Source organism: Argiope bruennichi, chromosome 7 (genome assembly GCF_947563725.1).
Source record: "Argiope bruennichi chromosome 7, qqArgBrue1.1, whole genome shotgun sequence".
NCBI classification, from domain to species: domain Eukaryota; kingdom Metazoa; phylum Arthropoda; class Arachnida; order Araneae; family Araneidae; genus Argiope; species Argiope bruennichi.
This window is the reverse complement of record NC_079157.1, coordinates 58245272-58267890: the sequence shown is the minus strand read 5'-3', so window position 1 is coordinate 58267890 and position 22619 is coordinate 58245272. Positions and strand designations below refer to the sequence as shown.

Below are 22619 nucleotides of genomic sequence, written 5' to 3'. Positions count from 1 at the left end.
CAAATATTTACAGAAAATATACAAATAGAAAGCAAATATATACCAAGCTTTCTAAATCATTAGATATGTTCACATATTTCAAATTGGAAGAATACTCTAAATGACGTAAGAATATATTTTATGTTGTTTGAGTCAACAAATACACTTGCGAAGTATATATTTTTATTTCATTATCTATTTTATTTTATTTATTAATTCCAGATGCATTAAACTTTAAAAAATTTTCAATTCTTCATCGGCCAGAATTGATCGAGTTATGAAGTTATGAATTTCTTTATTTTAGAGTAATTAACGATTTCCGTGCAGAGTTATCGAGTTTGACAGATGATTGATTGTACTTCGAAATGGTCCTTGGAATGGTTTAAAATAAGGATATTCAAACTTTCATATCTCGACTAGTTTTTGTCGCTGGGGTATGGAAATTTCTTTATTTAAAACTCTTCGGAACGGTTAGTTCCAGTTAACTAGCTTATATATATTTTCATATTATTTGGAACTCAGGGTGTTCTAAAACGTGGAAATTCGTTAAAATCTGGAGTTCGAATTTTTTTTCACGATTATAATATTTTCTCTACACTTTGTAAACGAGAAAGTATTAAATATAACAGAGATAAGGTTTTCTACCCTTTGTTCACTTCTGTTTAAGTTTTCATGCCCCACATGATTGAAGTACTTCTAACCCCAATGGATTTAGAATTTACAGGGAGTTCTTTGGTGGAATCAGCTGTCGAATCCAGAACTATTCGGCTTCGAATCTTAAGTCATACCACCTAACCGCCATGGACTCAGCCGGCTTTAGAATAATACCAATATATGATAAACATGTTTATAATAGGTAAATATAATGTAGAACTGTAAAATAATCATATTTGTAAATCGAACCCTATGAAAAAGGAATGGAAAGGGATTGACCAATGGAAAAATAACTTTAAATATCACCATCAGCTTTCTATTTTTTTGAAAATCATGACAGCCAAATAGATCCTACATGTTCTGGCTTTCGTTACTTGTTAAATAAGCTAGAGTGATTTTTCTATTATTCAATAAGCATTTTTATCTCATTTTCAGATCGAGATACCAGCACTTTTCGACAGCAGTACTTCAATAAGGGTTGAAAACCAGAAAGATGAGTGGTTATGACATCACCAAATCCGTAATAATCAGAGTTCGCCGTATTGCTAAATGTAAACATCTCCTCCTTTCATATTTCCTCTCCCCCCTATTTTGACTAAATAAACGCATCCTGGCGCATGCGCAAAAGCGCGGAGGGTTTCGAATCCGAAAACGAACAGAATTATAATGAACACTCAGAACTTGTTAAACCTACGATATTGAAGAATTTGATCTTTGTGATAATAAGGTAAATACTTTTGTACTTAATTTCTTTCGTTTCATAGTTGTTTGTATTATTAATAATTTAGGTCCAAATTTTACCTGTTAAGCTGGAACTTTAAATGCAAAGTGTAATACAAGAATTTCTGTTTAAGGTATATGACTTCGTTTGGGCTGAAGTTTTTGAAAAACGTTCGAAAATAGTTATATTTTTGTATATTTACTTAAAAAGATTAGAAAAAAAAACATATCTGAAACCAAATGTATAAGTTCAGAGGCAAACGTCTTTTAAAAATTAAAAGAAAGGACATTTTTTTAAAGAGAGGTAAAAAAAAAACAAAAATCTTCTAGTTTAGAGATTTATCAAATAATTTGCTTAACATTTTGTAGATAGCTGAAATATGTCATCTAGTTCCAGAACTAAAAAATAGCATGCATTTCTAACCATTATTTAAATATTGGGTTTCGACTGATAAAAACCAAAAAAATTTCCAGTTTTTTCACATTGTGAAAAATACAATAAAATATTTTGAAATTAATAGATTAGTTATTCCCTAACTCAGGAACTGCAGAACGTATTGAGAAATTATTATACTAAATTTGAACAAAATATATGCATTAAATTTTAATTTATGAAGTTTTCCGTTAGAAAATTCTATCAAAGATTAGAGTTTGAGAAAATAGCATTTAAAGATACAAGATAGCATCAAAATGTTTGTAAATGCAAATATAAAAATCAGTGTAACTTTCCAAAAAATAAAGAAATCTGTTCATACATTAAGAATATTAAATAAAAATCATAATTTCGCAACAAATCGACTTTTCAGCGGAGTCGCCTACCTTAAAATATCTTGAAAATATAGGGGGGGGGGGTAAGAATTAGTTAAAATAAGCTTAGTAAACTTTGATTTTTAACGATAAGTTCATTCTAAGTTTCTTTTCTTGATTATTTTCAATAAAACATTGTATTACGTTCGTTTTTATTAACTTCGTTTTATTACAGTATATTTAAAATTCTTGAATTATAAACAAAACCGTAATTAATTGATAATGTAGTGATTTTCTTTCTCTTGCAAGATAATAATTAACTGATATCATATTCATAGAATAACTAAAAGAATTCTAATTAAAAGAAATCTCTACCAACAAATCGCATTGGCAGGGACTCCAAGGCATTCATACATTATTTAGAGTGAAAAGATGGATTATCTTTCAAAAATAGTCATGGAATTGTACCCATACAGTGAGTGGATTGTTGTTGAAGATACAATCTCTAATGCTCCGAATCTATCAAAATAGTAAGTGTCAAGAAACATTAGGAGATATTCCACTCGTTCTTTCTATTACCACATGGTTTAAAAATGGTTGTAATAACAGCGCGCTTAATTACCCGGATGACCATCACCCCAAATCAATTGATTAAATTCGGACTTTATATCAACCTTATCTCTCCTGTAACCAAAAAAAAAAACACTGAACATATTCTTGTGTATTCTTTGAAGTATACAATTCATAGAACAAACCTGCGGAGAAAGCTCACTTTCAATCTCCAAGAAATTCCGTTTCTTCAAATTTTGATCCAAAAAGGCTTTTTCTTATGCGCTATCTATAATTGCTTTTCGTCCACTGTAGCTTTTTGATATCTGACTCGGTGCTTTTTGATTTCGGCATTAGGGAGATGAGTTTCACTTCTTAAAATCCTAATTTATCTATTTCAGTAATCTATACATAGTATAAAATGAAGTTCCCTGAAAGCATCTGTATATTTGAAAGAGAAATTTAAGAAATACTTAATTGATATTGGAGATATTTGTAGTATTTTGTAGGGCATTTATTGAGGGAAGGTTTTGATATATTAAAGTCGTATAAAAATAGTTTTATAAGTGAGATTTTAATTATTTTCCTATTACGATTCGCCATGCGTATAACAGCAGTATCTGTGCTTTGCATTTATCCGCGGATGTGTGAAAACCTCACACTGCGCATGCGCATCAAGAGCTGTGGTATGAATATGTGATACATTTCTTTGTTTACGTCTGATTTTAAACAGCGATTTAAAAATCATTATGCCCCAAAAAAGGAAATCCAACCCTGGCCGGAGCCCATTAAAATGTTTTTCTCATTGAGAACTTTATGTGGCACTTTCTAGAGTTACATCCAAACAAAATCTTTTTGTCTTGGCACCAGGAGGGAAAAAAGCGAGTATAGTTTATAAATAAATATTATGAAGCAAGCTGAATTTCATTTTTATATCGGGTTATACAGAGTTGATAAACAAGTGTGGAACAGTGGGTACAGTGACTTATTTGTACAATTTTAGTGAATTGTTTTGTCTATGAATATATTATTGTTAAATTTTTAACAGTAAATATTTCTGCATGTGTGCTATAAAATTTGTTTTGTAGTTATTTTTGATGATTTAAATATATTTTTGTTTCATGATGCGTGACATGTCCATGTCATATCGGGTGGAGGCTAGACTTAAGTTGAAAGCTAATTTTTCCTCTTGGATGTTATGCCACACACAACGCTGTGCGGGTACCTCTAGTAATATCATAATGAATTTCTTCTTTTAACTAAAGACCACAATTGACTCGTATTATATTATTTCTTACTAAGAAAATTATTTTTCATGTTGCGGTAATTGAAAGCAACAAATAATAGCAACAAGTGATCCTATCACAAGCTCGCTATTTCTGGAATATTCTGGTAGCTATTCATATGTAGTAAAATCCAATGAATATAATATAGTTTAATATTAAAATTATTTTCTAATATTTACAGATTTTTTGATAAATACAATTTTTAAAAATAAAGCAAAAAATCGTTAAAGAATAAATACTAGTTGAATATTAGAAGAATGTGATAATTAAATATTAAACGATTTCTTAAAAAACAATGATCTCGTGGTCCTTGGCGGTTCAAGATTAAGTATTTAAAAGTAAACGATAAACAGATTAGTAGGATCCCTAGAAGGTGACGTCACTTTATAGAAACGCCGAACAAAGATCATAATTTACCCGACTGGTATTGTAATAACACAATTAATTAATATTATGTTCTTCTCATTAGCGAGACCTTAAATAACTGATGTGGCGATAGTTTACTTCTCGTTAACAAAAATGACTGTTAAATGTTTAAGTAATCGCTACTTCCTTTTGTTTACACGTAATGAATCATTTGATAAGAAGTTTTGATGTAAATAAGGGAATATTTAAGTTTACTATAAAGCATACAACATTCGTGTGCGGGACTCTGAAAATAAATATCTGAGCACTCATCTTAAAGTATGCAAAACATCTTCTGTCGGAGCGCTCCCGCTGGCTTTATTTGACTTGCACTTTGATTACTGCGAGATCTTTATTTTCTACTTCAGATTTGGAATGGCATTTGGCACGAAGCCCGTCAACAAACAGAGCGATGCTCTGTGGTTCCTCAAAGAGGCTTCAGCAAAGCTCGGCTGGGATGACCTCTCTGAAGACGTAGTTATGGACATTGGATGTGGCACCGGAAATGCGAGTACCACCCTTCTCGAACTGTTCCCGAATGTGAAGAAAATAATTGCCATTGACCTCTATCCGAAGATTATCGAAGAAGCCCAAGCTAATAATCCTCACGAAAAGTTGCAATATGAAGTCGCTGATATCGAGGACAGGTTTGCCTATTATGCTTTGTAAATATATATAAATTTAATTCAACGTTATTCCAATGTATAAATGCGACATTAAGACAAATTTATTTTACTATAACAAGAAATGTTTAAAATATGTTCTCGGATTCTGTGCATTGAATGTAGTTTGGCTTCTTGAGACATTTTGGACCATTTGATGGCACACTTGGCAATATATTTGGCGATTCGAAATTTCTCTTTCCCCAAAAATTCTGTATCTTTCGGTTAGTTCAATTCTTGCTGTGCTTTCATAGACAAAGTATTATATTTGAGCAACGGTGTTTAGATTGAGACGAAATTGTATTTCGAATTTTTCCTGTACTCTACGAAGAAGGTAGTTTGAACTGCAGTCGTCTTATGAAGACTGTATTCCTTTTTCGTCTACCAACTGTAAATTTTTGTAGGTAACAACTAAAAATTTGTTTGCGTCACCTTTAAAGTCCTTTCCGTCTACAAGCCATCAACACAAGGTATGGAATTGTTTGTCATAAATTGAAAAGAAGCCAATACACATTTCGCGAAATTTCTGGTTGAGTGATTGAGCCATAAAATTGAACTAATTTACAATTTTGTAGCAAAAATAACATACTAAAATTCACCTAGTTAGCTTACTGCATTTTTGAGATAACGTATTCACATACACAGTCGATCATCTAAAGAAACATGAAAAAGTATTTCAAAATTTTGTCAATGGTCTATAATTTTTATAATACATCGCATTCGAAATTTTAAGCTTCCAGCTACTTGTTTTGCCAATCATGGAGACGAATAGATAGCATACAATAGATGAATTCCATCCAAAATTTAACTGAAATCTACAATTTTGATGTTTAATTCTTCTAGATCTCTGTGTGTTCGGTAAATATCATAATCTAAATCTGTTAATAGACATTTAGCAGACGATTCCTTTTCGGACATTTTATAACTACTACTATTTTTATTTTGTTAAAATATTATTAAAAAGTAAAAGCAAACGATTTTTTCTTTAATAAACATATTTTGTTAATATTTCATTTATTTTTTGTATAATAGCTGATGATCGATTGTAAACCTTCTGGAATCTGGCAATGTTTGTAAGATACACTGTTATGTTGAAAGAATAAACAAGCCGATGGAATTCTAAATTGCTTGGAGTATTATTTTAGTTGTAAGAATTTAAGATGCTCTGTGAGCTACAGTTTGAAACTTAAGAAAACGGGTAGTTTTCTAGAAAGCATGCAAAACTGTGCTTTTGAGTTATCGAATTAAAAGACGGATCGACTAGAGAATAAATAAACCTAATGCAAAAAAGTCTTTTAAGATTCTTGAAAAACTAAAGCGTGTACTTTCATCTGAATTTCGAAGCCAAATTTGCTTTGCCTTCGCACTTTTTCTTATATTTGGGGCTGCATAATATAAGGCTTTATATTAAGCAGCCCCAAATTATAATAATAATATAATATAAGGCTTCGTCCGAGAGTTTCATGTTCATTCAGTGACGTAGCAAGAATAAATGGCGCCCAGGGTAAAATATTTTTTTCACCCTTAGTTCGCAAAGACAAGGGCCTGGGACATGCTAGTAATTTTTTCCCTTTCATTTAATAAGACATTAAAAAGTAGCATATGTTCATTAACGTTTATTTGCATTGCAAGAAGAAGAATTGCACCAGTGTCTATATACTCCTTTCCCTTTATCCCATGCGGCATCTGCACTGACGTATCCTCCATATTCACCACAATCATGGCTTGGATGTGAACCTGATGCAAATAAATTCTGATATCGAGGGTTAAGATTTCTGATTATGTTGGAAAATTTATTGAACGTATTTCTGCCTCAAAATATCACATCGTTTGACCGTTGCATATAATTGAGTTTTGGTTCAAAATAGTCATTGCTTCAAAGTGAATCATAATTTTTAATAATAATGTGTGCCTGTTGAGATTAACCTAGAGTTGCCGAATTTGAAACTAACGTAATTTAGATTATATAATTACCAAATTTGGAGTCCTTTTAAAAATACTGCAGGAGGATATTAGTTTTTACATCTTAAAATTCTAAAAATTTGCCTTTTAAAATTGCATCAATTTAGCTGCTGTGAGAGTTTTTACTTAGAATTTGACAACTTTTTTGGAAATGATTTTTTTGCATAATCCAAACAATACTTTTCATTTTTGCAACGAAATTAAAATTATTTTCATTGTTCGACTCTCTAGTGAATACCGTTGCTGCAGAAAAGAAGGATCTCCCGAAAAACAAGAACGGAAAGCAATGGATTGTTCTCCAGAAAATAAAAAAAAGTTTTTATGAACGCAAATCTTGCCAAATTGGATGGTACAACAAAAACAAGCGATGCATGTCATACCATGCAACAAATGTTTGTGGCAGGTGTTTGTCTAAGATAACATGTACTTGTAAAATATGTTCCTCATAATTAGATCATTCATTATCAAATGTGATATCCTATAAATGCAAATTGTTTTTCTTTGTTTTTTTTATTAATAGTTAATGAACGCCCGTTGTTTTTGCTAAATTATATTTTTTATTTACATAAACTAAGCGAAAAGTTACAAAAAAAAAAAAAGCAATGATCAAAAACCCGTCAATTTGACGGGTGTGGTAAAACTAGGTATATATTTAACAAAGGAAGTTCTAGAGTTAAATGAATTTTATATCGCAACTAGTATTCCAGGTGAACCATTCGGTTGTCAAAGGCAGCTTGTTGCTACAAAGCTAAATTCTCCGTATTTCGTATCTTTTTAAATCTTTTTCCTTTCAGCTCGAAACTTACGCAATTTGAGGACAAGATAACAAAGGCCATTTCCACTTATTGCTTCAACACTTTGAGGAGGGTGCAAGAGGCTTTCAAAAATGTGAGTCGTATTCTTTCAATCAATGGTGAAGCAGCATTACTTATAAAGTTAAGAGGACCTTTCGATATATTACTAGAGAGGCTTTATACCGAAAGCGAATGGGTTCCTTATTTGCCTGTAAGTATAAATTTTTATCATCTTTTTAAAAAAATTTATAATGTTTATGTAATATATTTTTTTTTCTTACTATCTCGTATATATGAACACAGAAAATGAGATTCTCAAAGAATTTTACCTCAAAATTTTGACGAATCTTCATGATTTTAGCACATTTTGAGTCGAGGAAATTATATTTTGATTGGTTTTGTTGAACATTTAATGTCGAGACATTATTCTGAATCAACTAATAAACCTCTTCCCAAAACTTTCTCGCATACTCTCTAATGAACTTTTCATGCCAGAGAGCGCCTTACGTGGCATTGGCGTACAATAGTTACAAAATACTAACATTTGGCATGAATGTAGTATCTTTACTGAATCTATTGTGAAATCCCTGGCGAGTTATTTGGCGATTAAATCCTGACATGCGTCAATAGTATCCAAAAATCGAATTTGTATTTTAGAATAGTTTTTCGCAACCGATTGAAACAACAAATTTGACACAAAACTGTACTTGCAGTCGCAAAATCCTACACAAAATTTAATACATTTAAGTCATTGATTTTCTGAATTATCGCGTTTCTGAAAGTACAGACCGACAGTCAATACGTTGTTGGATTTGGTTCACAATTTGACAGGTGTCTATACTATAGATGTTGAATCTATATTTCGAATGTTATTTGTCTAGTTCTATCCACTTTGTAATTATCGTCTTAACTTATATTATCTTTGTCACAGACAGACGGACATTTTCCAAAAATGAATTCAGAGAGGTCCAAAACGTGGAGATTGGTCAAAATGTCAAGTTCGAATTATTTGACGATGACTACGTATACGAGAAAGTGAAAATGGTAATCGCCAAGAAACTTTCATTATCTACACTTATAAAAGGAAGTGTTTGTGTGTCTACTAGCAATGTCCAGACAAATCTACAACCATGAAATTTGGCATACGGTTAATCGTAATGGCACGTCGAATTCCGAGTTTTGAAATTTAATATGGAAGATGTTTTAATATTTTGTTTTGTTTGATTTTCAGCACGAATTTCATTGCAATATTTTTTCTAATGATTGTACGAAAAATTTTTGTACCACTCAAAAAGAGCAAACAATTGCCATTCTAAAGAAATTTTACGCCACTGACACAAGTTGCTAAATTTAAATTTTTTTTCCTGAAAAATATTAAAAGTTTAAAATTTTAACAGCTGACATTGTACTTCCATTCATTTTTTTTTTTTCAATCTTTTTGTGATTATTCAAATATTTCTCTAATATAAAATAAGAACGATCAAAATATCTTAATTGTTTATTTTCCAGATGAGTTCGAAGAGTTAGTTCTTCACTTATCGGATCAGAAAATAAAACTTATTCAGGTGCAGTTTCGTTCCTTCATGAACCTTGACAATTTATCTCTTTATAAAAAAAAATAACATCCAAGCACTTTTCAAGTGGCACTCCCTTTAACATCCAGACTTTCTCAGCGTGTCTCTGAAAGACATGGACTCTTCCTAGCTGAGGGGCAGTTTAACCCCTCACTCTGAAGTAATAAAACTGTCGACGCTCTACCTTGAATAATTGCCTTGCGGTTTTCGACAACGAGATTCATTTTCCATCAGCTTAAGAGTTTTTTTTCTAATGTATTTATATTTTTTAGTATGAAGTGTCATCATCTTTGTGGGGTATTTTTTTTTACAAAAAATTTGAAATTTATTCTATAATTTAGAAAATAGTTTGTTTGTTTTTTGTAAGTTTTATGTTAGGCTTACAAACCATTTAAATAAAAACTTGCTTTACTAGCAATTTCAAAAACATTTTTATGTTCCATTTGATTCTCAATAGGCTTTTACATTTTTTTGTTGCCAAAATTAAATATGTCATATATTACCATGTAAAATTTTTTTGAATAGTAATGTAAAACATACATTATATATATATCAATGCAATTAGTTCATTTTTTAACATAGTATAGATGTGAATGCTTTTCAGTGATAAACAAGATAATGTATTAAATCTTCATTTAATACCAAAATAAAAACAATCGGATAAAAAAATGTTATTGCTCTTTTTGAAAGATGTTTCGAAAATAATATGTTCTTTCAACACTCAGCTAAGATTTTTTTTTATTGTCTTTAGCATTTTTTTTTTCAATATAAACGATTATCTTTATTGAATTTTTAAATATAAAATATTATTTTGCATTTACAATAGTGATACTAAGAGAAAAGTTTTAGAAAATTTTTTAAAGAAGTTTTCACATTTTTTCCCCCAAAACCTTACGCATTCTTGCTTTTACATTAAATAATCGAAAAAGAATGTAGGGTAAATATAAATTCCAAAAATATCTTTATTTTGCCACTCATTTTTACTAATCTTTTAAAATATAACTATTAAAATTTTTTTCTAACCAAGGGAATGTATTACGTCAAATCTTATACATCTCATCTATCGAATTGTTTCGATAGATGAGTTAACATATTTTTAAAACTTCATTTAATAATGAAATACAAACATTTATGAAATAAAATTCGGGGGAAAAATTACTCAGCGAAATATATTTCGAAAATACATTCCTTCAGTTTTCAGCCTGAACATTTTTCTAAAACATTACATTCTTCATAAACTAAATATGAAGATTTAACACATTTAAAATTACATTAATCATAAATATTACTTTTTTAGTATGAACTGTCATGTTGAATTTTTCAAGCTGAATTTCTGATTTTAAAATGTTATGTGAAGTTTTCTATAGTATTGTTAAGACAAGATAAATTTTTGAACGAAAGCTTCATGTTAAATTTCCACAAATTTACGCACGAGGGAATCATTTGCAAATTTTTGATAATATGTACATTATATAACATTTTTTGACTCCTCACTTCTCTCTCTCTCTCGTTCATCTAACCGACGTTAGTTTCATCTCCTGCTTCTTTGCTTAGAATAAACGAGAGATCAGCTAAAGTAACATTTTTTGGCCAACCATCTGATAGATCACTGTCACTTTCATCAGAATCAAGTAAAATTGCTTTAATTTCTTCTTCAGTGTGTTCACGATTTCTTTTACTCATAATGAAGAAATAATAAGCGTTTCAATAGAAAAATTACTCTGATAATCCAAACATCCGATTCACAGTACATAAAATAAAGAGTAGCAATTCACAACTGAAGAGAAATTTTCAGAATGGCATTCTAAAAAGGAACTCAGTATTTATATAACTTATCTCACTCTTTAAAGAGGGCGATAAAGAATACTCCCAATCTTCTTTTTTTTTTTTTTTTTTTGTCTTTTAATTCTATTTTAAAATTGTCTTTTAATTCTATTTTAAAAGCGGTAGTTTGTACACGGCCTCAGAATTTCCGACAGTCCTTTGATGAAAGAATAAGATGCTTGGAGTGTAAAACGACTTCCTATCATAGTAACAACTGTCGCTACCTATTTTGTGAGAAAACTGCGATGTGAATAGGCCGCAGTGTCAATGCAATGGTTTGTCTTTATATCATTACAATAGTCTTACTACTGAAAAGGGCTTCTGATGCTTGTCCGAAAAATAAACAACGTGTCGGTATCCTTATATATCATTCATCGTTACCAGAGAACTTCAGTGGAAAATTTCTTTTATAAATGGCCATAAAATCTTTCCAATTTTGAGCTAACAACACGTGAAAATAGAAACTAAAACCCTTTCAAAATACAAAATGTACGCCAGCAACCTATTTACTGAATCCCTCCTCAACCCCTACCGCCCTAAGGCACAGGGGAAACTACTGAGAAAAAGCCGCGATTGTCGAAGATAACGAGGACCTCCTGGAGTGTTCAGTAGAGGAGCCTCTTTTAATACCCATCTCCCCTAAAACGGCTAACAGCCGCCCCAAACCGACCCACGTGGATATTATAGGGTAAATTCTCAAACCGCCCCAAACCGCCCCGCTGGAATCGAGAGGGATTTATATATTAAACTCTTTTATGTGGACGCAAAATTGTGCCGAATTTGTTAATCACTCTTTGGCAACAGCTCACAAGTTTGGATTCTGTGCTTGTTGGAATTAGCGGAAAGTCTGGACCAATGTTTTGAGTTTGAGAAAAAAGATTTGAATTAACAAATTGATTAAACTTATTAAAATAGTTAAGTTAGTTGCATGCTATTTCTCGAATTCTCAGGAAAATGGAGGTTAGTGAGGAGCAAGTAACCACATTTAGAAATCGTGAGCTTTCGTATGAAATTAAAAATGTGTGCGAGTCGATCCAGTAATTGGGAGTTGGCGAAGTATTGGTTTTTACTGAGAAGCATAGAATTTTCAAAACAAAAGAATAAAACTGCAAACCGTTGTCAATAGATGGTCACTTGAACTAGTGGCTGTTAGTGTTATCTAAAAATTCGCCAAGTAAATAGGGGAAAGTAGCCATCTTGGCATCTTTTCTATAAAAAAGCAATCTTAATATGCAAATCGCCAAATTAACCTGTGGACTGTAAAAATAAAAAATATCCAATGTATTGGTTGAACCTGAAAAGACAGAAATTGTAAAAAAAAGGACCGATTTTAAATATTTTTGTGTTAATTTACGATTTTTTTCCAGCCATTTTCGGATGTCATTCTGCCACCGCATATTCGAAAGATGGCATCTGAAGATTTCGCTTTGGCGGCATCAAGGGCTGGATTTAAAGTGATTGAATGCAGAGTGAAAGAACACTTGTACTACTTCGATACAGAAGAGGAATTCAGAAGTAAGTTTACTTCTAAGTAGAAATACGGATTGTTTTCAAGATACAGTACATATAGGCAAAAAGGAATATTTTGGTGCACTCGTTATTAACATTAACATTGACTTTGATTTTGAGTTGTTCGATTACTGTTTGACCTCGTTCTAAATTTTTCTCGAGTAGTATAACAGCTGCAGTGATTCAGAATCATGGCAAATGTGAAGTGTTTCCCTTTATTTAATTTTTCAATATAAAATGCATGGAGAACTACCGTTTTGAAGTTAAATTTACCGTTAGTACACTAAACAATATTCAAGAAGGCGTGATGCAAAATTATCTTTTTCATCTTAATATATATTTTTAAATGCCGTAAAGAACTCATACTAGCCACCTTCGAAGACCAGGTCGCCGGCTATATATCTAAAACAATTTGCAAAATGAACGAATCATTCCGATCCGCAACTCTACAGATGCCACCAATTTTTATTGTACCTGAAATTAATTCTATTAGTGGTCAAATGAAGGTGAAATGATTTTGATATCAAATTGATTTGAAGAAAGTGATTTTGAAGATGCACTTCTTTAAGCACTGTCCATGTCCAAGATATATTTCAAAACATTGCTTTGCTGTATACATCCTTTCCGGGAAAAAAGCCTTGATAGAGTTCGTCTACCATAACCTAAAAATATGTAATTTTCCAATCAACTTAAACAATTTTTTTTTTTTCATATCTAAGATTCATGAGATTTTATATGAAACTATATAATCAAAATCGGTTTAACGGTTCTGGCTGACGAACTGTTTGGCAAGGTTTCACTGCAAAATCTGCACAGATTTCACTGTCTGTAAGATTTCGCAAGCAAATTAAAAATGGAAGGCAGTAGGGGTATTGGAATTTTTTTCTGAGACAAACAAAACACGTTCTTTCTCGTTGAAGTCTTGTGAATCAAAAAGAAACGTTCATAAAAAAAATCTTTGTTAAATGTAATAAAAGTTCATATATGAATGATAACGATTCGCTTTGGAATTAATGCATACACAAACATTAATACATGCATACAAAAGTACACAAACAAATAATACCCAAAATGAACTGAAAGTTCAGAGTAAGAAGATTAAATGAATGGTATCTGAGATACTGCATGGAAATATAAATCTTTACCGAAACCCAGATTGGAATAATACTCGATGATATCCGTTATCGATTCAAACAGGTGGAGGATTTTATGTCATCCATTCATTTAAAAAATTGATTGCTTTGCTCATTCATATCTTGTCATTCGACACGAGTTGCTTATTTCCTTATTGCACTTTTTTGTTCTGTTGCTACCATGTGGCTTATATCCTATTTATGCGAAGTGTGAATATATGCATTCAAGATCTTGATAAAGATCTGCAAACACTGATTCGTCAGTCACAAGTAAGCCAGCATTCTCACTTTGGAACCTCCTGTTCTGGATCTAGAAACTTCGTCAAGACGTAAGAAATGCTTGAACAATGGTCAAATCAAGGCAGAAAAATGAAATATGAACTTGTAAAATAATAAATGAAAAAAAAAATGCCAAATTAAAAGATTTTGAATAAAACTGAACCTCCGTACTTTTATTTTTGTGAATATTCCTCGCATCTGACGAGATTTTATGTATTTTTCTTGTTGAAAAATCATTCAATATGGTTTTCATGAAAAGGCTTTAGGAAAGGGGCCTTGTGGTAACGTCAATAAGGTAAATCCAATTCCGTCTTGTATGTGAACATGGTGCACGCTAAATCTGACGCTTTCACATCTTTGAGATGTGGAAGTTTGGAAATGGGGTGCCAGCTCAGGTGTTGTCCTCGTCATCTGGCCGAGGTTCAAAATTAGATTTGTCCCAAAATAGCCCTATTGTTTTCAAACGGGAAGTTAATATTATTAAACCAATTGGTGGAAAGTTTTTCTGGTCATGGTCAATGAAATTAAAAGCAAATAAGCAAGCATTTAAAAGTATATAAATGCATTGTCTTCTGTAATCGTGATCCAGTAGCTTATTTTCTCATCGGTAGAGATTGGTATATACTTTCGGTTGGAAAATTAATCGAAATGACGTAAGGAATTTTATTTGAGACAATAAGTACACAGCGAAAAAAATTAAGAAATCGAAATTTTATATACAACCCTCTGGATCTGTCGGTCGCATGTTATAAATATTCTTGAATCCTAAAAATTAGTTTGCGAAAGGAAAAGAATCCCCTATTCTGCGATTTGATATTGATAGAATTATGAACCTTTAAATATCTCGCTATTATAGAAAATTTTAGATCTTTTGCTACTGCTGTTTTGGGGAAAATCCACCTATCAACGCCCGCTGCTTCTTCAGGGGTGCAGTTGATTGGCTTAAAAATAAAGAAACCGAATTTTTTAAACGTGCCCTTTTTTTCCCGAATTCGCCAAAATGTGCCATCGTCTCTCTCATGGAATCCAAATGTAATTAAAATTATTCATTTTGATAGTTTTAAAAGAATAATAATATATTGTATTGTCACCGGAAATAGAAGGTTGTTCTTATATCAGAATTATAAGAAAGGTAAGGAAAATTAATTACAAATTTCCAATAAACATAAAACATGAACCCCTGAATTGTTTATCTTCTATCTAAATACAGGATGGTTATATGGTTATATATTATAATTATTATGGTTATATTTAAACTTCCCCTATAAACAGCATCCTACAACGCAAACGGGTGAACGGATTGCAGCGAAATTTGGTGTATATGTTACGGCCAAAGCCCGAAATACGGCCAGTTCGCGAACTGGCCAAGAGGTTTGGCCAAAGTCCGAAATACTTGCAATTAATGTTGTATTTTCTACTTTGGCTGGCCATTTCTCGAAGTGGCCGGGAATCCTTGGCCAAAGCCCGATGTGATAATATATACTTATAAATAAAGCTCTGTGTGTGTGTGTGTGTGTGTGTGTGTGTGTGTGTGTGTGTGTGTGTGTGTGTGTGTGTGTGTGTGTGTGTGTGTGTGTGTGTGTGTGTGTGTGTGTGTGTGTGTGTGTGTGTGTGTGTGTGTGTGTGTGTGTGTGTGTGTGTGTGTGTGTGTGTGTGTGTGTGTGTGTGTGTGTGTGTGTGTGTGTGTGTGTGTGTGTGTGTGTGTGTGTGTGTGTGTGTGTGTGTGTGTGTGTGTGTGTGTGTGTGTGTGTGTGTGTGTGTGTGTGTGTGTGTGTGTGTGTGTGTGTGTGTGTGTGTGTGTGTGTGTGTGTGTGTGTGTGTGTGTGTGTGTGTGTGTGTGTGTGTGTGTGTGTGTGTGTGTGTGTGTGTGTGTGTGTGTGTGTGTGTGTGTGTGTGTGTGTGTGTGTGTGTGTGTGTGTGTGTGTGTGTGTGTGTGTGTGTGTGTGTGTGTGTGTGTGTGTGTGTGTGTGTGTGTGTGTGTGTGTGTGTGTGTGTGTGTGTGTGTGTGTGTGTGTGTGTGTGTGTGTGTGTGTGTGTGTGTGTGTGTGTGTGTGTGTGTGTGTGTGTGTGTGTGTGTGTGTGTGTGTGTGTGTGTGTGTGTGTGTGTGTGTGTGTGTGTGTGTGTGTGTGTGTGTGTGTGTGTGTGTGTGTGTGTGTGTGTGTGTGTGTGTGTGTGTGTGTGTGTGTGTGTGTGTGTGTGTGTGTGTGTGTGTGTGTGTTGGCGCTCAACAGTCCAAACCGTTTGACAAACATTTATCAAATTTGTCATATATATACCTTGAAGGTCGAAAATATGCACCGTGGAGCGATTTTTTTAAATTTTTAATTAGAATTTTAATTAGAAATTAAGCGTAATTTCGGCGTTTTGTCGCTATAACCAGAAAATATTACAGCACAAAATCGATTTTTGCATCAAATTAAAGCTTTTTTTAATTAAAGCTTAAAATTTAATTTATAAATTATGCTTAGATTAAATTATGCTAAAATTTAATCTGCACGAGCACTTCAAATTAAAAAAATAGCTTTTATCAACGTGTTGCCATCACATTGATAGAAGTTTAAATTAAAAAATAAATCAACTATTATTGCAAATTTAATAAACAAAATTGTAATTTTCTGCAGGTGTCTGTATAAAATGAAAAAAAAAATGAAATAAGATTTTTTCTGAAAAGTAAAAGGAGGAAAAGTTTTCTATGAGCTTTGACAATACATATATTATTAATTCAATAAAACAATTTAATTTAAGGCAAACATAGTTTAATATACTTAGGATAATCATTCTAATCAGCTACCATCAGCTAATTTGGGTCATACATTTGTTAACAAAATGGTCTAAATTAACTAAATAATTATATTTAATATAACTTTAGTCAATAAATGCTCCGATGAATCAGGAATTTTAAATTTTTACATAGGTCCTCTACCCTTTGAATCAAATTTAACAAAATATTCTTGAGACACCAATATTTTTAATAAAAATTGTTGAACTCCAACCAACTAAATCAATCACTAAAACTGACTGATTTATGAAATTTCAATATCACTCTTCTATAAAAACTGGCGATTTTAGACCACTTCACCGAGTGTCTCAATGAAGATACGCTAATCCTCTGCAGGGTTTCTCGACATTGAAATTGAAAACTGAAGGTAATTGAAAACTAAATACTCAATTTGCCTTTGTATTCATACACGATACGCAACGCCTTTGCTCAAGATATAATGTTTTCATTTTGAAGGGCACAAATCTTATCTTCACGCTATCACGTTGTTAAAGTATATACGTTCACTGAATAATTTCTATTATGGCTTTTATATGAGAACAGAATAACACGAGATCATATTTTTATATATTACAAGCTTATTTTTAACTCAGAGGTGTCACTTATATTTGAACTCGTTTCTGAAACAATTGTACTTAAAAAAAAATACACAGAAGTACTCATTTTTAAATACTTCATTTTTAACAGGGTGTAAAACAATGTGCTCTTGATTCCTTTCTTTCTACTTTGGCCGATCGTCCCCAGCCATTTCGCGAATTGGCCGGCCAAAGCCCGAAATCAAGAAAAGATCGGACATTGGCCGGTAAGTTTACAGCAACGTTGCCCAGATCGCGAATTGGCCGATTTCGGGCTTTGGCCGTAACATATAGACTATACACGAGATGCACCCACGGAATTTCGAAAAAACATTTTTAGTTCCAAAATATCCCTCAACGGGCACCTTTTTATGGAAAAACATTAAATTTAGCAAAATAAACTACCAAAACGGAAGACGGAAACAATATTAACATTTATTGACTAGTTTCTTATCACCTTGTCATCGAACCACATTAAGTAAAGGTAAGGGAAAATATAATAACAGTACGCTGTTTGAGAAAAAAAAACCAGTTCAATTTGCAGAAACAAGAACAGATTAGGACGAAATTGCACAAGAGGAGCAGTTGCAAATCGTGTCCAAGACGATGTATTTAAAAGTGCTCCAAGTGACCACCCTCGTTCATATACAAAATTTCGATGGACAATGTGTTCAACAGCAGATCGTAACTGATCAGTTGTGAGGCTTCGAACATAAAGCGTTATGGAGTTTACAGCGTTTCCCGGTTTTTTTATTTTATTACTCATAGTTCTTGTTCTGGATTGTTAGTATTGTTTCTGTATTCCGGTTTGGTCATTTATTGTGTTAAATTTAATGTTTTTTTTCGTAAACTGTGACATCTGGTAGACGTTTCGGAATTTTTTTTTTTTCTCCAAAGTCCGTGAGCGCATCTCGTGTATAATCTATGTTACGGCCAAAGCCCGAAATCGGCCAATTCGCGAAGTGACTTGGGACGATTGGCCAAAGTAGGAAGAAAGAAATCTAGAGCAGATTGTTTTACACACTGTTAAAAATGAATTATTTAAAAATGAGCACTTCTGTGTACTGTTTTTTAAGTACAATTGTTTCAGAAACGAGTTTAAATATAAGTGACACCTCTGAGTTAAAAATAAGCTTGTAATATATAAAAATATGACCTCGTGTTATTCTGTTCTCATATTAAAGCCATAATAGAAATTATTCATTGAACGTATATGCAGTAACAACGTGATAGCGTGAAGATTAGATTTACGCCCTTCAAAATGACGAATTATATTTTGAGCAAATGCGCTGCATATTATGTATAAATACAAAGGAAAACTGAGTACTCAATTTGTCAATTACCTTTAAGGATCCTTAGTTTTTTTTTCTGCTCCATAGACCTAATGTTAAAGATCCCAGATCACATTATCTCCTGGAATATCGCTTCAAAAAATATGAAATTTTTTGCAAAGGTAAGTAGCAAATATAAGGGCTAATTAAAACAAATATGAAGGAAAAATAGTTTTGCTGTTAATATTATTTAAAGACATTTCTTTGTTGGTGCCATCTGTCGAATTTCACCTACAACATGTCCTTATTTATATTTATACATAAATGTCATTATATGAATTTACTCTTAATATTGTTGTTTTTTTCCTTGTAAAAAGATTCGTATTTTATGAATCGATATTTCGTAAGAGAATGTAATATGGAAAATTTAGCATTAGGTCTATGGGGCAGAGAGATTTACGATCACCCTTAAAACATTTCTTGGAATACACCGTTCTTGTGCTAGTTAGCCTAGATGGCTTCGCAATGGGCTGCAGGTCGAACGGTCTGTATTCGAATCCATCTGGGTCCAACCATGTCAGTCGAGATTTCTTTTTGCAAATTTAGGTTTGCATAATTTTAGCAGATTTGAAAAAAACATACTCGTATTCGAATCCCTGTACGTATTCAAAAAGTGAGAACTTGCATTTCTCAAATTTAAGTCTATTTTACTCGGAGCTATTATAACAGCATGAAGTACTTAAGAATGAGTATATTTTACTTACTTTTAAGTATTCTGTTTTAATAGTGAATTTTACTAATTTCAAATAATGAAAAAAATTACGATAGAGTTAAGCATCATTTATTACAACAAGTTGAACTTCCATGGCATTTCGAATTACATAACCGTTGATTCCTTCTACATTTACAGATATTCCTTCTACATTTACAGATGGTATTGCAGTTACAACTACCATTATCACATCGGGCTTTAGCCAAGGATTCCCAGTCACTTTGCAAAACGGCCAGCTAAAGTAGAATATACAATATTAATTGCAAGTACTTCGGACTGTGGCCAAACGTCTTGGCCAAAACGCGAATTGGCCGAACTTCGGGCTTTGGCCTTAATATATATACCAAATTTCGTTGCAATCCGTTACCCGTTTGCGTTGTAGGATCTGTTTATAGGGGAAGTTTAATGATGACCACCCTGTAGATAACGATTTTCTTTATAGAAAACTGTCCTTCTGATTCAACTAACTCTATAAAATACTTAGTGTTTATGTACTATTTTTTAATTTTTAAATCGCTTTTAACGCACGTACAAGCCAGCGAAAGGGTTAAATAAAAACATAATATTTCAATCCGTTATATAAAAATTAGCTACCAACCAATAAAATGAATCAACAGTCCGAGCAACTTTCAGCAAATTACATTTTTAACTAACAATTTTTAAATAACAATCTCGGCATTTACTGCTTTGTAAATGCTGAAATTGTTCGATCAATACAAAATATTTAATAATCTACTTTACTCATTTTCAGATTCCCTTGTTCCGGCCATTCCTATTGTCAAAAAGATGGATGAGAACGTGGCAGTAAAATTTAACAACTATTTGTTCGAATTCCTGGTCAAGTTACACCCAAAGAAAGTGGATGGAAAATTTTGTCTTCCAAATAATATCCTTGTACTCCTTTTAAGAAAAATTTAGAAAAAACCAGCAGTCGAAAATTTAAAATAATTTATCGATGTAAAAGCATGTAATTTAACGGTGAACGTATTGGTTGCCCTAGTATATTGTCCAGCACAAGACTGTGAGGGGTTTCGGTACTTGTTGATTACTACACATCTTGTAGGATGTCTTTGTAGGATGTGATAGGATTTATAAGATATCGTTTTCGAATTTCTTGCACTGCAGTAATACTGTTTCAGAGTATTGAACTTATTTTAATTGACTACGTGGATGTATTTTCAATTTCATTTTCTTGCATATTATTTTTTTAATGTTTATTTCGTAAATGCTAAAACTAATGTTTTCAGCTACGTTTATTAAATATTTAGGAGTTTAAAATGGAATCTCTAAAATTTTATTCTTGTTTTAACCCACCGTTTGTGTTATAATCCAATTATAACAAATTTTAGCAATGTTAGTAAATTTTGATTTGTATGTATAACTGAATTTAATAAACTCTATTTAAAGTTTTATTTTCTTTGCTTTAACCCTTTAACCGATGTACGCAGTGCATGTATCGATTTGCCGAATTTTTAGTTTTAAACAATTGACCATTCATTAATATTATAATTAAGTCAATTATATGCAAAATATCTCGAGTATTCTATGGGATAATACTTACAGATAATATTCTAATGGATACGTACTTAAAGGAAAAAATTTTCTAACAATAGACGTCATCTAATAAGATTATAAAAAAAACAGTCCAGTGAAGAGGTTAATTGTCCATCAATTTAAGGGCCTTTATACAATTTTTTTGACTATATCTGTATTTCAAATGAACCGAATTTTATATACCTAGCTCTCTATCTATAGTAGGCACATATGACATTTTATACCGGATCTCAAAAAATTGACGGTCGCGATGACTTGATAGTAAGGTCTTGATTTCGGAACCGGAGGGTTTCAAGTTCGAGACCCGATTCCACCGAAGAACCATCATGTGAGTGTTCTGGTGTTCGTTCAATTCGTCGGGGCCAAAGGTCTTCCCGCTGTTGGGGTTTGGTAGTTTGGAGAGGGGGTACCAGCTCAGGTGCCGTCCTCGTTATCTCACCGCTGTTGAAAATTACGAAGTCCATCCCCAAATAGCCCTAATATCGCTTTAAAATGGGACGTTAATATACTAAAACCGAAAAGTCGACATCTATAAGCCTGTATTTTCAGAAACATGTAAACTCGATAACACAATTACTTAAATATATCAAATTTGGTATGGAATTTTGTGACCAAATGTAGTTTTGTGTCAAATATTTATTTCAATCAGTTGAGAAAAACGCATCTAAAACACCGGTTTTCGGATGCTATTAACAGCATGGCAAAGATGAATCGTCAAAAACTTCGGCAGTAAAAAGGCTAAATCCACGCCAAATGTTAATATAATAATGTTATGTTAATATAATCGTAATGTTAATATAATCGTAACTATTGTGTACCAGTGTCGTGCAAGACATTCTTTGAAATAACACCTTTAGTAGAAAGTACGCTGGAAAGTATTGTGGAGGAAACTGTCACTGGTATCTTATAGGAAAGAATTTTTAAGTACTAACTTTTAGCTCCATTCAGATTCTCTGCTTCTGTGCATGCTCAGAGGCAGTGCATTTGTTTCTACTACACGATTCAAGGAAAGAAAATTCTGGAAAAAAATTCAACTCTCGAAATATTGGAAATCGACTTAAAGTTTCTTACTGCGAACAAATTTTTTTGTTATCTTAAAATTTGAAAATAAATAAAAAGAAAAGAAAGATAAATGATGATAAATAAAAAATTAACCGAAAAATATTATAGTATAATTTTTCTTCGAAATGTTATTTTAGTATTTATTTCTTACGCTTTTTTCTTCAACCGAAATTGTTAAATTTTTATACACAGATTTAACCCTTTATTTATCGAATTATTTTACCATCAATTTTTCAAATTTATTTTTGAACCACTAAGTTTCGGTATAGTATAAGCCCAGAAAGAAAAACAAAAACGTTTGTAATTAAATAAAATTTAATTAATTAAATTAATAATAAAAGATTTTAAATGTTATATTTAGCTGACATCTACTGCTTTCTATTGGAAATTCGTTCTTCGTGTTCTTTCATATACTGTTAGAAAAAATAATCATCTTGTGAAGAAATCAGCCGAATTTAAATGGCACTTTAAAGTACCATCGGTAAATAAAGGGTAAAAACTGCAGGATATATAATAAAAGCATTTATT

At 32.1% G+C, this 22619-nt stretch overlaps 1 protein-coding gene across 1 annotated transcript; it reads left to right on the top strand.

Moving 5' to 3' along the window:
• Positions 1-1222: 1222 nt before the first annotated feature.
• On the top strand, positions 1223-20852 carry LOC129976191 (uncharacterized). Its single transcript, XM_056089639.1, has 5 exons — positions 1223-1360; positions 4709-4987; positions 7759-7969; positions 12524-12671; positions 20227-20852. The coding sequence occupies exons 1-5, from the start codon at positions 1251-1253 to the stop codon at positions 20391-20393; spliced, it is 915 nt and encodes a 304-aa protein (XP_055945614.1). The 5' UTR covers positions 1223-1250; the 3' UTR covers positions 20394-20852.
• Positions 20853-22619: the final 1767 nt, after the last annotated feature.

What these genes read in the sequence shown, in the direction of transcription:
- LOC129976191 (XM_056089639.1), top strand. Translation starts at nt 1,251, where the DNA reads ATGCGCAAAAGCGCGGAGGGTTTCGAATCCGAAAACGAACAGAATTAT. An exon ending in TTGATCTTTGTGATAATAAG is followed by an intron (nt 1,361 to 4,708) that starts GTAAATACTTTT and finishes TTTCTACTTCAG; the next exon opens with ATTTGGAATGGCATTTGGCA. An exon ending in TACAGAAGAGGAATTCAGAA is followed by an intron (nt 12,672 to 20,226) that starts GTAAGTTTACTT and finishes ACTCATTTTCAG; the next exon opens with ATTCCCTTGTTCCGGCCATT.